Below are 16,437 nucleotides of genomic sequence, written 5' to 3'. Positions count from 1 at the left end.
ACATAGGAGGCAGTTGTTACACAGAATTTCTTTGAAAAAAGAAACTTAGCAACAGGTAGGGTAGGTTCCCAAGGATGATGGTGGAAGAAGAAAGAATAGGGCTATAGAAACATGGTGACTAAATACCCAAACTAGAGACGTCTCTGCTGTCCAGCCCTGTCAGAGTCCTTCTTCTATTCCAAGGTCAACTGTTGTTTCACTGTTAGGACATTCCACCTTCTTACTCAACCTCAGCAAGGGATGGGGGGGGAGGGGGTCAGGCAGCACCCTACCCTCATACCCTCCTGGGTCTGGCTTAGTAGCCAAACCAAATATGTAAAATTATCCTCCTAATACTGGCAATATGTGGTTATCATTGTGAAGAAATGGAGAGGAATAGCTTTGGTGGTATTAGTGAAAATGGATAGGCATCATTTGTGAGATCATTTTTGAGCTGATCTTAAAGATAAGTCAAGATCAGAGTAGATTCTAGGCGGAAGGTTGCAGGAATGGCTTCTTTGTTGGATCATTCAATCTGGCCGCAACATGAAATGGGTCAGAAAAAGCATAGGTCATTAAAAAAAAACCCAAGAAATGGAAAATTAAGTGAAAAAAATCATTTGAATGCACGTTAATGAAGAGACTTGTTTAGACTTGAATGTGAGTAGGTGGATGTTAGTTCTGGATGGATCCCTACTAATTTTTATTTTCCAAGGCTGAGATTTAATTAGAACTATAGTCATCTCTTGTACAGCATGGGTCCAAGAGGAGAGAGTTGAAAACAGTAGACAAACAAGAGGCTACTGGATTCACAAGAGAGGTCATCAGACCTAAACAGGGACTGGCAGTGGAAACAGGCAGAAAGGAAAGAGGTGTGTTAACGATCCAACGATACTGAAGTTGTTGGCATGCTCATGCGGAGTCCGGCAGTGCTCTACTTCTTACTGTCATGTAGAAGACTTGGAAACTCATTTGCAATGAGGAGGATGAGGGACAATGGCTCTGGTGTCACCTAAGGTTAAAGTTTGGATGACTGAGGATGTGATGGGTTGGTTGGTGCTTGTTTGTCTGGAGCAGGAGCACAGGAGACTGGAAGATTTGAGGAGTAGACTGAAATGGAGTTGAACTAGCGCTGAAACAAACAACAGAAAAGCACCTACTCCATTCTGGCCACGATCTAGCTTCCTGTGTGCGCTTCCTATGTGTGTAGAGACAGCATGCTTTCTGCTGGACTCTTCCTTTGGAAGTCAGTGGTGAGGCCCCACAGACCAATTGGACAGTGTCTGCCACTCTACACTTTTCCTCTGCTGTTTCCCCTGTGAGCTTCTGAGCCTCAGACTGGATTGGTGTGTCCCTTTCCCCTTGAATTTGACCTGACTGCCATTCTCCACGGGTACACTTCCTTAGATGCAAAGTCATTGTTGAAAATTTCCACCCAGCACATATGGAAGTTAGGTTTATGAAAAGCAAGCCTTGAATCATTGTACTTCCCTTTGCTGGATTTATTTTTTAATAGGCTTCTGGAGTTCATGTGTACATGTTTTATTTTTTTTTAATCCCTGAGCTGTTTTTGCTCAAGGCTAGCACTCTACAACTTTGAGCCACAGAGTCACTTCTAGTGTTTGAGTGGTTAATTGAGATGAGTCTCAAAGACTTTCCTATCTGGGTGCACTTTGAATCGTGATCCTCAGATCTCAGCCTCCTGAGTAGCTAGGGTTACAGGTGTGAGTCACTGGCACTTGGCTGTACATGAGTTTTAAAAAGATGTTCAGTCTGTCCTAACAAGTAAATTTATTTCAGCTTGGTTCTAAGTGATTACAGTGAGATTAATATTGTTTGTAACTTCCTATATATTTTCATCTAATACTTTATGAATTTTATGTCTTAGGTTCACTAATGTACTTAAATGAAGCCACACTCCTCCATAATATCAAAGTTCGATATAGTAAAGACAGAATCTATGTAAGTATGTGAACTGTGGATTGTGTTGTGTTTTTGTGTGGATAATTGATTTAATGCCACTGTTTGATTTTGTTAGATTTGGAATTTTGTGAAGGAAGCCATTTGTAATCTGATCACGTTGAAAAGCATATTGTCTGTGAATATTTCTTTTTTTTTTCCCCCTCATTTATTGCTGTGCCTCCAGGGCACAGAGCAGTGCCAAGTACAGAGAGGGCCCTGAGTTAAGTACCTGTGCAATGGAAGATGGAACTCAGATCATCGTGTAAAATCTTTCAGGCTTGAAAGTATTTAATTTCAGTGTCCTAAAAAAATTCTGTTGTCTTGTGTTTTGACTTCTTATTTTTGGTTTATTTAACAAAGTTGTTTAAGTGTGACTTTTCACATTGTTTTGGAGAGAAGTAAGCTTACTGAGAATGTGTTAATTTAAAATTTTGGATGAGGAAAATATGTAAACTAGAATAGAAGGCAATTCCCATTGGAGTATCAAGAGGCCCCCAAAATGCTGATAAAAGCCTAAATAACCAGTGTTTCGTTAGGCCCTAGATGCTATACCTTGAACGTCTAGAATATTAGACCAGGAGTGTGGCTTAGCGGTAGAGTGTTTGCCTAGCATGCACGAAGCCCTGGGCTAAACTCTTTGGTAACACACAGAAAAAAGTTGGAAGTGTTGCTGTGGCTCAAGTGGTAGAGGGCTCGCCTTGAGAAAGCTCAAGGATAGCGCCCAGGCCCTGAGTTTAAGCCCTAGGACTGGCAAAAAACAAGTCTAGAATAGTATTTTAAAAATCATCTTTTAAGTAGTGGCACAAAGGATTTGCCATTCAGCAAAGCAGTTTATGATACATTTGTCTTGATCCACGTCACCCCTTTCATCATTCTCTCCTGCTCCTCCCAAGACTGCCCCTCCCCTCACTTATTTTAATTTTGTAGGGCATGCGTTGAATTTTATTACTGAATTCTCCTCCCTTTCTCTCTTTGTCTACCCTCTCCCCTTAACCCCACCCTTGCTTTTGAATGTTTCTGGTGAGTTAGCCTTTATAAGCAAATTGTACCATTTGAATTCTCCCCTGAATTTACCATATTTCAGTTAATATATTTACGTATACTTGGATGCTACCCTGAAATGTTTACTTATATATTTATAAATTCTGCATTCCACATATGAGGAAAAATGTTCATCCTTTGTCTATTTAGGCCTAAAATACTTAATGTGATTTTCCCCCCAGGCCTTCCCTTTGTTTGCAAATGATACAGTATCATTCTTTCTAATGCACAAATAAAGTTCTGTTGTGTATACAGATCACATTTCCTTGATCTTTTCATCCACTGAGGGAAATCTGGGCTGATAAGATAATGTTTTTAACAAAAGCACTATTGAGATGGATACTAAGCTATATTTTATTACATTTGTACTGTTTTGATCATAAGTATTGGGCATGTACAAAATTTTCTTCCACTATGACCTACTCATAGATTCTTATGATGGCTGGAGATAAATTACCACTCTATAGTTATCCTGTTATAAAGATGGAACTCTTCATTATTTTTGAACGAAGAAAGCACATGACTTCTTGACATTAACTAGATCAAATGACACCCTTAATCTTTTATATCACTCTCAATCTGTCTAATTGTACTTACTTAATTCTGACTAAATTACATTGAGTCTTTGCCATCTGTCCAAGTACTGACAGCTGGGAAATAGAACTATTCAGTTCCAAGACAATTCACTTGCCATCTTCTGGCTGTGCACAGCCTTAACACCTTCCTTTTCTCAAAATCAATAAAATAAAGAGTATATTCAGGTTTAAATATTGTTGTTCTTGAGAGGAAATATATTTAGAAGCAACATTCACTCAATCAACAACTTCATGTTGAGTAGAGTCTAATGTGGGTGGAATGCTATTTTAGAAACTGAAATAACAAAGTTTGAAGTTTGATAAAGTAGTTTAGTTTGCAATAAATCAGTGAAAGATAATTTGGATATAACCAGGAAATGCCACCTTCCAAGTAAAACTAGGGAATCCATATTTTCATAGCTTCAGTTATGATTGGTATTTCCCCCCCAGCAAATTGTGCTTTTTTAATCATAAAGCTATTAGTTATGAGTAATATACTGTTTTATTATATGAAAATGGAAGAAACAGTATATTATTGTATAATTAAGTGAATGAAGCAATGTAGAATAATAGTTTAAATTTGTTGTTTCTTGTTAATCAGTTATCACTGTTGTCTATTAGATTGAATGAAACAACAGCTAATTCACATATATTAAATAGATATCTCTCTCTATATATAGGTATGCATATGTATATTTGTGTGTGTATTTGCCAGTCCTGGGTTTGAACTCAGGATCTATACACAGTCCCTGAGCTTTTTTGCTGAAGGCTATTGCTCTACCACTTGAGTCACAGCTTTACTTTCAGTTTATACTTAATTGGAGATTAGAACCTCACAGACTTTCCTGCCTATGCTGCCTTTGAACCCTGATCCTCAGATCTCAGCCTCCTGAGTAGTTAGGATTATAAGTGTGAGCTAGTAGCAGTTGGCCACATTTACTGTTTTCTTTATTACTAGTATCTTTGTCTCGTTTGTCTTTTCTAGAAAAGTCATAATCTGGAATCATTAATTACTTTAGGAAAATCTAAGGGAGCAGTTTTTACATTTATTTTTTCATTTAAAGAATTTATTAACATTGATTTTTGTATCATATTTCAACTGACATGTTTAACAAACAAGTATTCAAGAAGGGAATCCCTATATACAATCACTGGCATTTAGATTTTAGAACATAATTAAAATTAGGCTGAGGGTTTGTATGTCATAGATACATATTAATCTACAATTTTTACATTTCTTGATTAATAGCCCAAGACTTCAAGATATCCCCAGCATTTTCTGTTCACAATTAGAAGTAGAAAAAAGGAAAACTATGACCTTATGTGGCCTACTTTTGTCAGGATTACTAAACTACAACTAAGAATTTTATAAATCTTCTCGTGAATTTTCCTGACCTTTTAAGGCCACAGTTAGATTCCAAAGTTTAAAGGAAAATTAAAGTTGCTCATCAATGGTAGGCACATGTTTTGCTAAATCACCCCCTTAGCATTCACTGATGGAGATGAGTCCAAAGTAGCTATAAGTTCTAATCAAGACTTCAGTATGTTCCAAAGTAGCTATAAGTTTCTAATCAAGCCTTCAGTAGCAGGGGGAAATAGGCTATGTGAGAACCAATACAAATAACCAAGACTCAGTTACAGCAATAGAACAAGGGAAAAAGTAAATTCCACAAAAGGAGTCAACAGATGCAGTCTAATTGAGGTAAAGGGTTAGAGGCTCAGATTTCTATCCATGGTCCCTTTTTGGGGGGAGTATGTGTGCGAGTGGCATGATTCTTACCATACAGAGGAAATGTTGATTTTGTGTGTGCTGATTCGGAGGCACCTCTGGAATGCTGGGATAAAATATGTATCAAGAATTAGAGAAATTATGCTATCTGTGAGGTAAGGGAAGCGTTAGGGCTGGAAGTGCAGATTCTGGCATCCTGACTGTAGAGAAGACTGAAGTACCTGTGTGGTGAATATTTATTTTCTTCTATGAGTTTTGCTCAGCTTTTAAATGAAAGTAATAACTGGAAAATTTCATGTTTCTGCTTTTTCTGTATAGACATATGTTGCCAACATTCTGATTGCAGTGAATCCGTACTTTGATATCCCTAAAATCTATTCTTCAGATACAATAAAGTCCTATCAAGGAAAGTCTCTTGGCACAATGCCACCCCATGTCTTTGCCATTGGTAAGTGATTTAATTATATTTTAATGTCCTTCAGATTTCCTTAGTTTTCCTCTTGGGTTAATAAGGGGTGTTCTGGTCATTGACTCGAGCTTTTGGTTGGCTTCATCAGCATTGTTAAGAACAAGCATGATAAGAATGGGAAAGGACACTTGTGCAGCCAACTCATCTGCCACATTTTCTTCGGTAAAGGCCTGTGTCCTCTTGGGTGTGGCTGCCTAGCTGAAAGTAGAAAATGGCACCTATTTATTTATTTATTTTTGGTGCTCTTTTGGGGGTTTGAACTCAGGGCCTGGGCTCTGCCCCTTAACTTTTTTTGCTCAAGGCTAGCACTCTACCACTTGAGCCAAAGCTCTACTTGTGATTTTTTTTTTTTTGGAAGCTTCGATTCATGATCTTCAGCCTTCTGAGTAGCTAGGGTGACAGGAGTGAGTCACTGACACTGGCTTGCAACATGATGCTCTTTGACTCCTCATGATGATTACTTTATCTTAGCAGTGTCTTTCCCAGTTTTGAGGTTTGCGTGGCTACTTGTGAATGTACCATTTAGACCATGTGTGAGCTGTGTGAGCTGTCAGAGCATACTTCTTCCCTGAATTCTCCTGCATCAGGGAAAAGGACGGGAAGTGCTACTTACTTCCTGTCTGAAGAATCTATGTGAGAAAACAGTAATGTCTCTTGACTTTTTCAGCCTTCTTCAAAGTTGAAACCCCTTCAGCTCTGAGACACACATTTATTTCATCCCAAGTAGAAATTACATCCCACATCACCCCTACTGAGGGAAGGAGTTAGCCAACTCATTTGCAAGCAGACATAAGCAACCGCTCGCTAAGCATCATGTTTGGTGTTGGTGTAAGTGCAGTCTGTTTCACTCTAGGCCTGGCCAGGCTTTGCCTCCAAATCTGGTTGGTGTGTTTGCTGTGTACTTTGCCAGTCATATTCAAGTGACTTGCTTTCAGCAATATGATGCTCTGATGAATATGTTTTCTTCTTAGCCTGCAATTTTTAGATCCCGACTATAAATGAGTATGTCACTGGAGATAAGTTACATGTTGAAAAGGCCATTAAACCAGCTTCTGCTTTTAGCCCTTTGCCCCTAACCAGTATTTAGAACAGTTCAGTTAATGTGCACGGAACACATTGTTGATGAATTGGACAAAGGATATGTGTCCTATGGTCTGTGATGTATTACTCAGTTTTGCGTTACTGTAATGAAATAACTGACATAGGCTACTTATAAACAAGAGTTTGTGGAGGTTCCAAGCCTAAAAGACATAGCACAGGTTCCATGATATGGGCCATGCCTCTGGACACCTGGCCCTGGGCAGATGATAACAGTGGTTTGAAGAAGCCAGCACATCCCAGCAGAGGCAGAGTACGGGCAGGCATGTTCATCTTCTGATGACCTCCGGTGAGCACTCAAGGGCTGCTGTGAAGGCACAAGAACTACCTTCCCAGAGGACATGCGGTGACCCAGCGGCCTCTCTGTAGGTCACCTCATGCAGGCTTCACCCCTTCCAGTTCTACCCTGCAGACCTAGGCTCCGGTCAGTACAGACTCATAGGGTCCTTGGCCAAACCATGGCATCTGGCTGACATTGGCCCTTAGCAATAGCCAGGGGTATGGCAGATTATTCACTGGTACTCATTCAAGAGTAGCATCTGTTTGAGATAAGTAATCATTGTCTCCTTGAGCCGTATTGGTTAGGAACTGATTTTGATGTGTAAGTATCTAGACGTTTAAACCACTTAGACATTTACACTCTGCTTTCTTTTTGTCATCTTAAAATGTTTTGTCAGCTTAAATTGTTCGAGTATATGGAAGATGGTTTAAAATTGTATAGAAAGCCAGAATTCTGATCCTGGCTGGGTACTGTGGCTCATGCCTGTAATCCTAGCTACTCAAGAGGCTGAGATAGGAGGATTGTGGTTTGAAGCCAGCCCAGATAGGAAAGTTCAAGAGACTCTTATCTTCAATAAGCCACCAGAAAATCAGAAGTGCCCCTGTGGCTAGCTTTGAGTGAAATAACTCATGGACAGGGCCCAGGCTCCTAGTTCAAGCCCTATGACTGCCAAAACATACAAATAATTACAAATCTGGAAGATTGAAAGAAGTCAATTTCTCCTACCTTTGAAATGCTGATACATTCTACGAGATATTTGAATTTAATAGTTCTACAAGGAAAACACCCAGAGAATTTTTTTCATGTATTTTTGTTGTAATTAATAGAGGGGGTTACAGTTATATTCACCAGATAGAAGGAGCATTACTTCAAACACATTGATAGCCCTTCTCATGTTTTTGTCCCCATATCTCTCCCTCCATCCCTCAGGGAATTTATTTTGTCATCATGTGTTGTTATTTTTCCTCCAGCAGAATTTCTGGTTGCCAAATTTGTAATTGGAAGCTCATTAGTTATTTTTCCCTGGGGACCTCATTAATGCTTTGTGAGCATTTTTTTAAATCCCTCTGCTGATCTGCTCTGGTATTAGGGAAAGTTTGGCCACAGCTCCTAAATATGAAGATATTCTGACATAAAGTTAGGAGTTGCTTATTTGGAATTCACATTAGCTAGCTGTTAGGGCAGCAAGGTAGAACACTGGCAGTAAATACTTTTAGAAACGTCGTGAACCCATTACGATGACTTACTGTTGAGGTTGCACTAACTGCTAGTGCATATGTATGATTTCACTAGAAGCAAGGGCTTTGGAAGGGAACTCCCTTCCCTTCTCATGCATGTCACGTGGCGCCTTCACTGTGTATGTGTTTGTGTGTGTTTCCCCCACAGCTGACAAGGCCTTCCGAGACATGAAAGTTCTCAAGATGAGCCAGTCCATCATTGTGTCTGGAGAATCTGGAGCCGGCAAAACAGAAAACACAAAGTTTGTTCTTAGGTGAGTTACTAGTGAACCTGAACAGGCTGGCATTGTTTTGGTGGTTTAAAAAAATAAAGCATAACACATCATTTCCCCCAGTAAGCTCTTCCTGGTGTCCCATTTAGTAACCTCAAGGAGATTCCCACTGCTGTGCGGTCAGACTCCTGGGACACAGATTCTCTGATCCCATTAAACAGCTCTCCTCTGATCCATATGCCCCAGCCTCTGGTTTTCAGTGCCCATGAGTTTAACGACTCCATTGCCTCTTAGAAGCACCATCATAGAACACATATTTTCTATGGTTATTTGCTGTGGCTCACCATACAGCTTGCCCACTTTTGGGCTGATCACAGTGTCTGATCATGTGCCTTTAGCTCCACTGCTTGGCATGCTGCACTAGTTGGACTACTTGAGCTTTGTAGTTAATGGAGGTGGGGGAGGGTTGTCCTGTGTTGTATACTGTGTATGCAAGTTTTCCTTCCTACATTCTAACTTTTTTTTTTTTTTTTGCCAGTCCTGGGGCTTGAACTCAGGGCCTGGGCACTGTCCTTGTTCAAGGCTGTGCTCAAGGCTGGCACTCTACCACTTGAATCACAGCTCCACTTCCAGTTTCTGAATGGTTAGTTGGAGACAAATGTCTGATGGGGACTTTTCTGCTCAGTCTGGTTTTGAACCACGATCCTCAGATCTCAGCCTCTGGAGTAGCTAGGATTATAGGCACGAGCCATTCCTGTCCGGCTGCAGTCTTACCATTTTGAGGAAGTAAATCCCTTATATGAAAGCAGATATGTAGGATGGTGGAAGCTGGCTCTGACATGTTACTTCCATGAAGCCACTAAAGGAGGTTTGTGTCGGCTCAGCTAATAGGAAATGTTTCTTCAAACTCGGAGGCCCAGTGGACATTCTGGTCTCAGGGTTTCTCAGTTTGAAACTTTTAAGAATAATTTTAAGCCCGTAACAGAGTAATTACATTGGAATATAAATTTCTAATTTTTAATACTATAAAGATGGTTTTTGTTTCAGTTTTTCATATATTAAATGCCATTACAATTGGAATATATTAAATGCAATATTTTTGTAATTCAGTTGTTTTCATCTTATATTTTAAATAGATACCTGACAGAATCATATGGAACAGGTCAAGACATTGATGATAGAATTGTTGAAGGTATTGTCAGTTTTTTATTTTCTATTGTTAGGCATGTAATGAAATTAACTTAGAAGTATCTGTTTAATGATCTGGAATATTTTCCTCCAGACAACTGTGATTTCCTATATATTTGTGCAGATATTTGTTCAGATATAATGTGCATGTAGGAATGTGCAAGTGTGCTTCTGTAGTGCCTGTGTCTACATGTTCCTCTGCATAGGTGTGTATGCACATGTGTTTGTGGGTTTGTGTATGTGTATGTGCACATGTGTGTGTCCATGTGTGTTACTCGTATTGATCTGAGGGCTTCCTCCTCTTGCTTAGCTTTTTTGACTACAAGCTGCCACTCTACTACTTGAACCATTCTTCCATTTTTAGCTTTTTTGCTGGTAAATTGTGATTAAGAATCTCTCAGATTTGCCTACTGTGGCTACCTTTGAACTGCTAGTCTCAGATCTTGGCCTTCTCTGAGTAACGGGGCCTACAGGTTTGAGCCACCAGCACCTGGCTAGGTATATATTTTTATTTGTTCAACATACATTATGTCTCCTGACACCCTGCACTGTGCACACACTAAGAAGGAAGGGGTTAGGGATTTCTATTCCCTATCCAAACCCCTAGAATGAAGGCCTGGGATGTAGTGTAAATACTGGTTGAATGCATGCAAGAAATATAGGAGACTGTCTTCTTCATTTTCTCAGCTGTGTTTTCTGTAATGAAGGAAAGCAGAGTTATTTTGTATTAAAGTGCTTTTTTGGGGAGACCATTTATTTTAACCAAAGTCTTGTCGTGGAAGGCAGGAGGGGAACTGACTCCTGATGGGCGGACGCTGTTATACCCCTTGAAAGTTCTTGTTCCTGCTTGGAGCTCCTGGTCTAGGCAGACATCACTCAGGGTCCTGGCTGTTGTGGACCCTGTCTGGTGTCCTTCTTCACAGACTTAGTCCTCCTGTAGGAAAGTAGGAGTGTCATCATTCGTTTAAATCTTGCAACGGTTGTGTATTGCTCTCATGACAGTGCTCCAAGGCTGTGAGCTCTTGTGGCCTGGCTCCCAGCTCAGCCAGTCCAACTCTGCCCCATTTCCTCTTACTCCCCATGTTTTATCCCTGGTCGTCTTCCTGCAGATCTTTGAGGCCTGCACTCTTATTTTTCCTGCAAGTGTTAAGTCACTTTTAAAAATGACCTAAGTACATAATAGAAAAGACAAATCATGGGGTAAGTCAAAAAATACTGATTAGTATTCTGCATGTTTCCTTGAGTTGCCAACTCTCTGGAGGACTGGAGGCCGGCCCAGTTTCTTCCATGGCAATGTGCCACATGGGGATGCAGTGAGCTCCAACTGAGGAAAGCTGGCAAGGATGGTTCCAAGCCCCTGTACCCACCGAGCGCCAGGATCAGTTGATGCTCAGTGGAAATGTGGTTGTTGGGGTGAGAATGAGAATATTAATGAAAACTTAAGTGTGACTTTCAGTAAATTACTAACGAGAGAGTTGGTCAGAGGCTGGTTGTTTAGGCTTCTGAGAGGCTGCTGGGCTTGTTTACCTCAGTGTTCTGGACATTCGGAAAGTGAAGAACACAGGCATTTTAATCATTTGTTTCTTTTGGTAAGTGAAATGAATGGAGATTTATCTTTAAAAGGATTTCAAGGCTAGTTTGGCTTTCTATTGTGGCTAGAATAAGATATTTTTATATGAAACATTCTGACAGTGCAATGAAGCATTTTTGATGTTTATGGCTGAAGAATCTGTAAGATTATTATTAATTTGGTGTGTTTATAATTTGAGGCTTCAGTGGGGACAAGAACAGATTTGATTCACTTTTCTTTTTTTTTTGGTCCAAGACAAAGACTCAAACTCAGTACCCAAAACTTTCACTCATTGGCTTAGTGTTCTGCCAACCCCAATAATAGATTCTATTGCCCATTCATGGCACGTGTGTGTGTGTGTGTGATTGCGTGTATGTGATTATGCAGTTGTAACTAAAATGTTGTATTTGTTCAAAGGGATTTTAAAAACAGTTGCTTTTGTTTTTTAGTCAGTATTGAGGTTTGAACTGCCCTGAGTTCAAACACTGAGATCTCAAGTGTGCTAGGCGGCTGTTTTGCCACTTGAACCACAGCCCAGTCATGAAAATGAGTATTCTTAATGCTTTTGTCATGTAGTTATATAAGCTCTTTAATTTGCTAATCCCCATCACATGCCCATATAACATGTTTAATCTGGAGGTTAAGTTAAAAATGCAGCTTATTTTTAGAAAAGTCCAATAATAACTTTTTTACCTGTGTTATATCTAAGAACTTTTTTTTTTGCCAGTCCTGGGGCTTGAACTCAGGGCTGTCCTTGGGCTTTCTCGAGGCTAGAGCTCTACCACTTGAGCCACAGCACCACTTCTGGCTTTTTTCTACATATGTGGCACTGAGGAATTGAACCTGGGTCTTTGTGCATGCTAGGCAAGCACTTCACCACTAGGCTAAACTCCTGGCCTGGACTTTGTTGTTTTATCTCTACTATATTCATTATTCTCGAAGATGATATACTTGTTAAAGAAACATTGAGCATCTTAAGAGTGATTATTTTAAAAAATGTTAGAAGCTCATCAATTTGATGACATCATTAACTGGCAGAAATTAAGTGGAAAATCTCTTTTAATTAGTACTTTAAGGATAACTTTTGAAATTGAATTGTAAACTTTGTAATCCAGTGACTTTTTGAAGTATAGTTTTTTTTTCCTGTAACATTTACACTTTTTATATCACTGAGAGTACTTGAACACAGTGATGAGCTATTAAATATTTATGGACTTTGATATCATTTGATAGTTTCTGTTAATAATTTGAGACCATTTATTATAGCACTTTTTACCCTTGTGGAGACAGATATATTATCCATGCTGTCTTGTACTCTTTCTTTCTATTTATTTATTTATTTATTTATTTATTTAGTTGGTTGGTTGGTTGTAGGGCTTAGACTCTGTGCCTGGGCCCTGTCCCTGAGCTCTTCAGCTCAAGGCTACCGCCCTGCCCCTTGAGCCACAGAGCCACTTCCAGTGGCTAATTGGAGATAAAAGTCTCACGGACTTCAGTGCCCAGGCTGGCTGTGAACCTCGATCCTCAGATCGCAGCCTCCTGAGTAGCTAGAATTACTAGCTAAGATATTTTTCTAAGCTCGGCACTGGTGGCTCACACCTGGATTTGTAGTTGCTCAGAAGGCTTAGATCTGAGAACTGTAGTTCAAAGCCAGCCAGCTAGACCCACAAGACACACCTGCACCTGGCTCTTTTCAATATTTTTGAGACTATTATTATAGCACAGTTTCCCCCTCTGTGGAAACATACTATCCATGCTGTTTTATACTCTTTTTTTTCCATGCTCATTTTCTTCATATTTTCCTTTCTTAACAGCTAATCCACTCCTAGAAGCCTTTGGAAATGCAAAGACTGTTCGCAATAATAATAGCAGTCGATTTGGAAAATTTGTAGAAATTCATTTTAATGAAAAGGTGAGTAAAAGTGACTTTTGGGATATGCTTAGTGAGTATTTAATAAAAAAAACCCCACAAGGGTCTTACTTAAATGGATGCTGTATTTTAAGTTATGGTAAATAACTCTCTCTGTACACACACACACACACACACACACACACACACACACGAGTGTATACTGACAAGTGTAATTGACATTTTCATCTTATTGTGGATGTTTATATTTGGAGACTTTGAGCTTCCGTCTTTACAAACTGTATAGTAGGTTATCGTAGATACCATCATTGTATAATAGGTTATTGTAGATACCATCATTGAAGCATAGTTCAAAATCAGTTCTAATCCAAAGAGGCTTAAAACTTAGATCTAGGTAGAGACTTATGAATTCTTTCTGTTGTCAATCATGGGGCTTGAACTCAGGGCCTGGGTACTGTCCCTACTACGGCTAGTCTAACTTTACCACTTTGAATCACAACTCCACTTCCAGTAAGAGTGTTATAGACTTTCCTGCCTGGGTTGGCTTTGACATTTTGACCCTCAGTTCCCAGCCTCATTTGTAGCTAGGACTATAGGCAGAAGCAACTGGTGTCTGGCTGATTGTTTTTTGCCCTTGTATTTGGTGATTGTTATAACCAATTTGCTAAACAATTTGTTAGAAAAGAAAATTTAGCATAATTAAGTTATACTTACCTTTAAAGGCATAAAAAATGTACTTTCTCTTAATTTTGTTTTTTAGAGTTCTGTTGTTGGAGGATTTGTTTCACATTATCTTCTGGAGAAATCTAGGATCTGTGTTCAAGGCAAAGAAGAAAGGAATTACCATATCTTTTACAGGTTGTGTGCTGGTGCTTCTGAAGATATTAGGGAAAAACTTCATTTGAGCTCTCCAGATAATTTTCGGGTAGGTTGAAAGAAAAGAAATTTCACCTAAATTTGAAAATTGCATTGTCTTCAGTCTGAGATGCTGAAAAACTTGTATACTGAAGGTGACTTCTTTCCCCCAAACAATAAACCATAGCAACACTCTACACACTAGCATCGTGCTAATTACAAGAAACCTAGAGGTGATGTGGTCCATAAGAGAGGACAGTGTGAGATTTGTCAAGTGTCATGTGGTTTTGTGGAAGGAGCCTCTGCAGGTTTTGATATCCTGTATCCCTAGGAGGCCAAGGAGCCAGCTCCCCAGACACATGGAACATGACTGTCGAAGCGTCAGAACAATCATGGCACTGACTGCAGGCACCTCGGTTGAGGTGAATTGTTGAGTTTGCAATGCAGTTTGAGTATCCTTACTTCAAATCTCCCAAGTGGTAAACGTGGTAAAAATCAAAGATCTATTTTTTTTGGTGTTTGTCTTTGATTTCAATTAGGGATACTCAACTGGGAAGCTTATGCATATACTCAAATTTACTTATTTTTGTGCTAGTTTTAGAGCTTGAACTTAGGGCCTGGGTGCTGTCCCTGAGCTTTTGCCTTGAAAGCTGATGCTCTACCACTTGAGCTACATACAGCTCTGCCTTTTTGGTGGTCTCATGAGTCTCATGAGACTTTCTTGTGCAGACTGGCTTTGGACTGCAGTCCTCTGATCTCAGCTTCCTGAGATGATTTGTGTGAGCCAGAGGTGCCTTGCTACTCTAAAAAAATTTAAACACCAAAATCTGAACCATTTGTTCCAAGTACTACAGACTCACTACTGGTATAGCTTATAGGAGAAGGTATGTAACTCAATGGGTCAAAAGCCAAATTAATTTAAACTCAATTAGAAATGTGTAATAGCTTTGTAATATTAGCTTTCAATTTACCTTTGACTTACCTGTAAAGGAGTTTGCTCATCAGGTTAATACTAACAAAAGATACATGATTATATTCTTTAATCAGTTCAACAAGTCTTTATTGTTTACTTCCTAGTTATTGTGCCAGGGTTAAAATAGATAAATAAGATGCAGGATCTGTTCCTGAGCCATTTAGAATGTGAGGGGAAATGCATGCAATTTGATAGGTTGAATAATAAGGATGAGATATGCTTAGAGCACTGCTGCCTGGAACAGATACGCCTGAGATACTGTGGCACTGGTGATTTGGAAGACTTGAGTAACTTAGTAAGTGTGTCAAGTGCTAGCCAGCTGAAGAAGGATGCGAAGTTTTTTTCCTGGTAGTTGGGAAGGATGAACAGAGAAGAAAGTAGCAGCTCAGGGGGTGCGGCAAGAAGTGGTGGGGTGAACTAGTACAATGATGTTCATTGCAGCACTATTTACCATAGCAAAGATATGGAACCAACCTAGATGTCCCTCAGTTGATGAGTGGATCAACAAGATGTGGTATTTATACACAATGGAATTCTATGCTGCTGTCAGAAAGAATGACATCGCCCCATTTGTAAGGAAATGGAAAGACTTAGAAAAAATCATATTAAGTGAAGTAAGCCAGACTCAAAGGAACATAGGCCCAATAGTCTCCCTCATTCGTCATAATCAGTAGAAACCTTGGGCTCTCCTAGCAGAGATTTACAATAGAACTAAATCTAGAGACATTAGGCCAAGTAGTATGACACTAAATGAAAGGACCTCCAGGATAAGGAAACAAAAGCCATATAATGAGTGACTGTTGTCCTTAATGTACTATGTTATCTCTCATCTCTTTTGCCATCCCTTGGTTATCTCATATTGTTAAAATATTTCACCTTGTTATCTGATATAGTTTATATGTGCTTAATTGGTTATTTGAAATGGATAGGGAAGGGAGGGAAATCAGGATAAGTGGGGGGAGGGTGGGAGGGAAATGGGGACCGGAGACCATGTCATGAGAAAGGGTATCAATGTTTGTGAAGTTATGCACCTTCTGTCTGGTGAATATAATGTAACCCTTCTATTAATCACAATAAAAATTGTTAAAAAAAGAAGTGGTGGGGTGAGACTAGAGAACTATTAGAGGGCATTAGGTAGAAAGTTAAGTCTCAGAATTGTGCCTTTCGGGGTTTATTTGGAGGTTGGCTTTGAGGTTTGTATAGCAGAATGCTTAGACGTTGAAAACATAGGCAGATTGGTTAGATATCTATAGCTATGGTAGAAGAGTTAACTAAAGTGCCTGATCTGGTTCATGGATGACAGTTATAAGAGGAGGGGAAAATATTAGAAATAAGTACAAAGTATTAGAAGGTGGAATTGGACTGAATGTAGTGGAAAGAAAGAGTCTACAATGATGC

General features: G+C 39.5%; 1 protein-coding gene across 1 annotated transcript in view; it reads left to right on the top strand.

Annotated features, from left to right (window-relative positions):
* The window catches only part of Myo6 (myosin VI), a 133,912-nt gene that overhangs the window by 56,278 nt on the left and 61,197 nt on the right, over window positions 1–16,437 (top strand). Inside the window, exons 4-9 of the mRNA XM_090338539.1 lie at window positions 1,868–1,941; window positions 5,605–5,734; window positions 8,520–8,625; window positions 9,720–9,775; window positions 13,156–13,253; window positions 13,972–14,136. Of these exons, the coding sequence (XP_090194665.1) occupies window positions 1,868–1,941; window positions 5,605–5,734; window positions 8,520–8,625; window positions 9,720–9,775; window positions 13,156–13,253; window positions 13,972–14,136 (629 nt within the window). The remainder of the gene's footprint in view (window positions 1–1,867; window positions 1,942–5,604; window positions 5,735–8,519; window positions 8,626–9,719; window positions 9,776–13,155; window positions 13,254–13,971; window positions 14,137–16,437) is intronic.

The sequence above is a fragment of the Megascapheus bottae genome, chromosome 8, assembly GCF_031878675.1.
Source record: "Megascapheus bottae isolate mThoBot1 chromosome 8, mThoBot2.hap1, whole genome shotgun sequence".
Lineage (NCBI taxonomy): Eukaryota > Metazoa > Chordata > Mammalia > Rodentia > Geomyidae > Megascapheus > Megascapheus bottae.
Note: the sequence above shows the minus strand (reverse complement) of the source record. Positions and strands in the feature narration are given on the sequence as shown.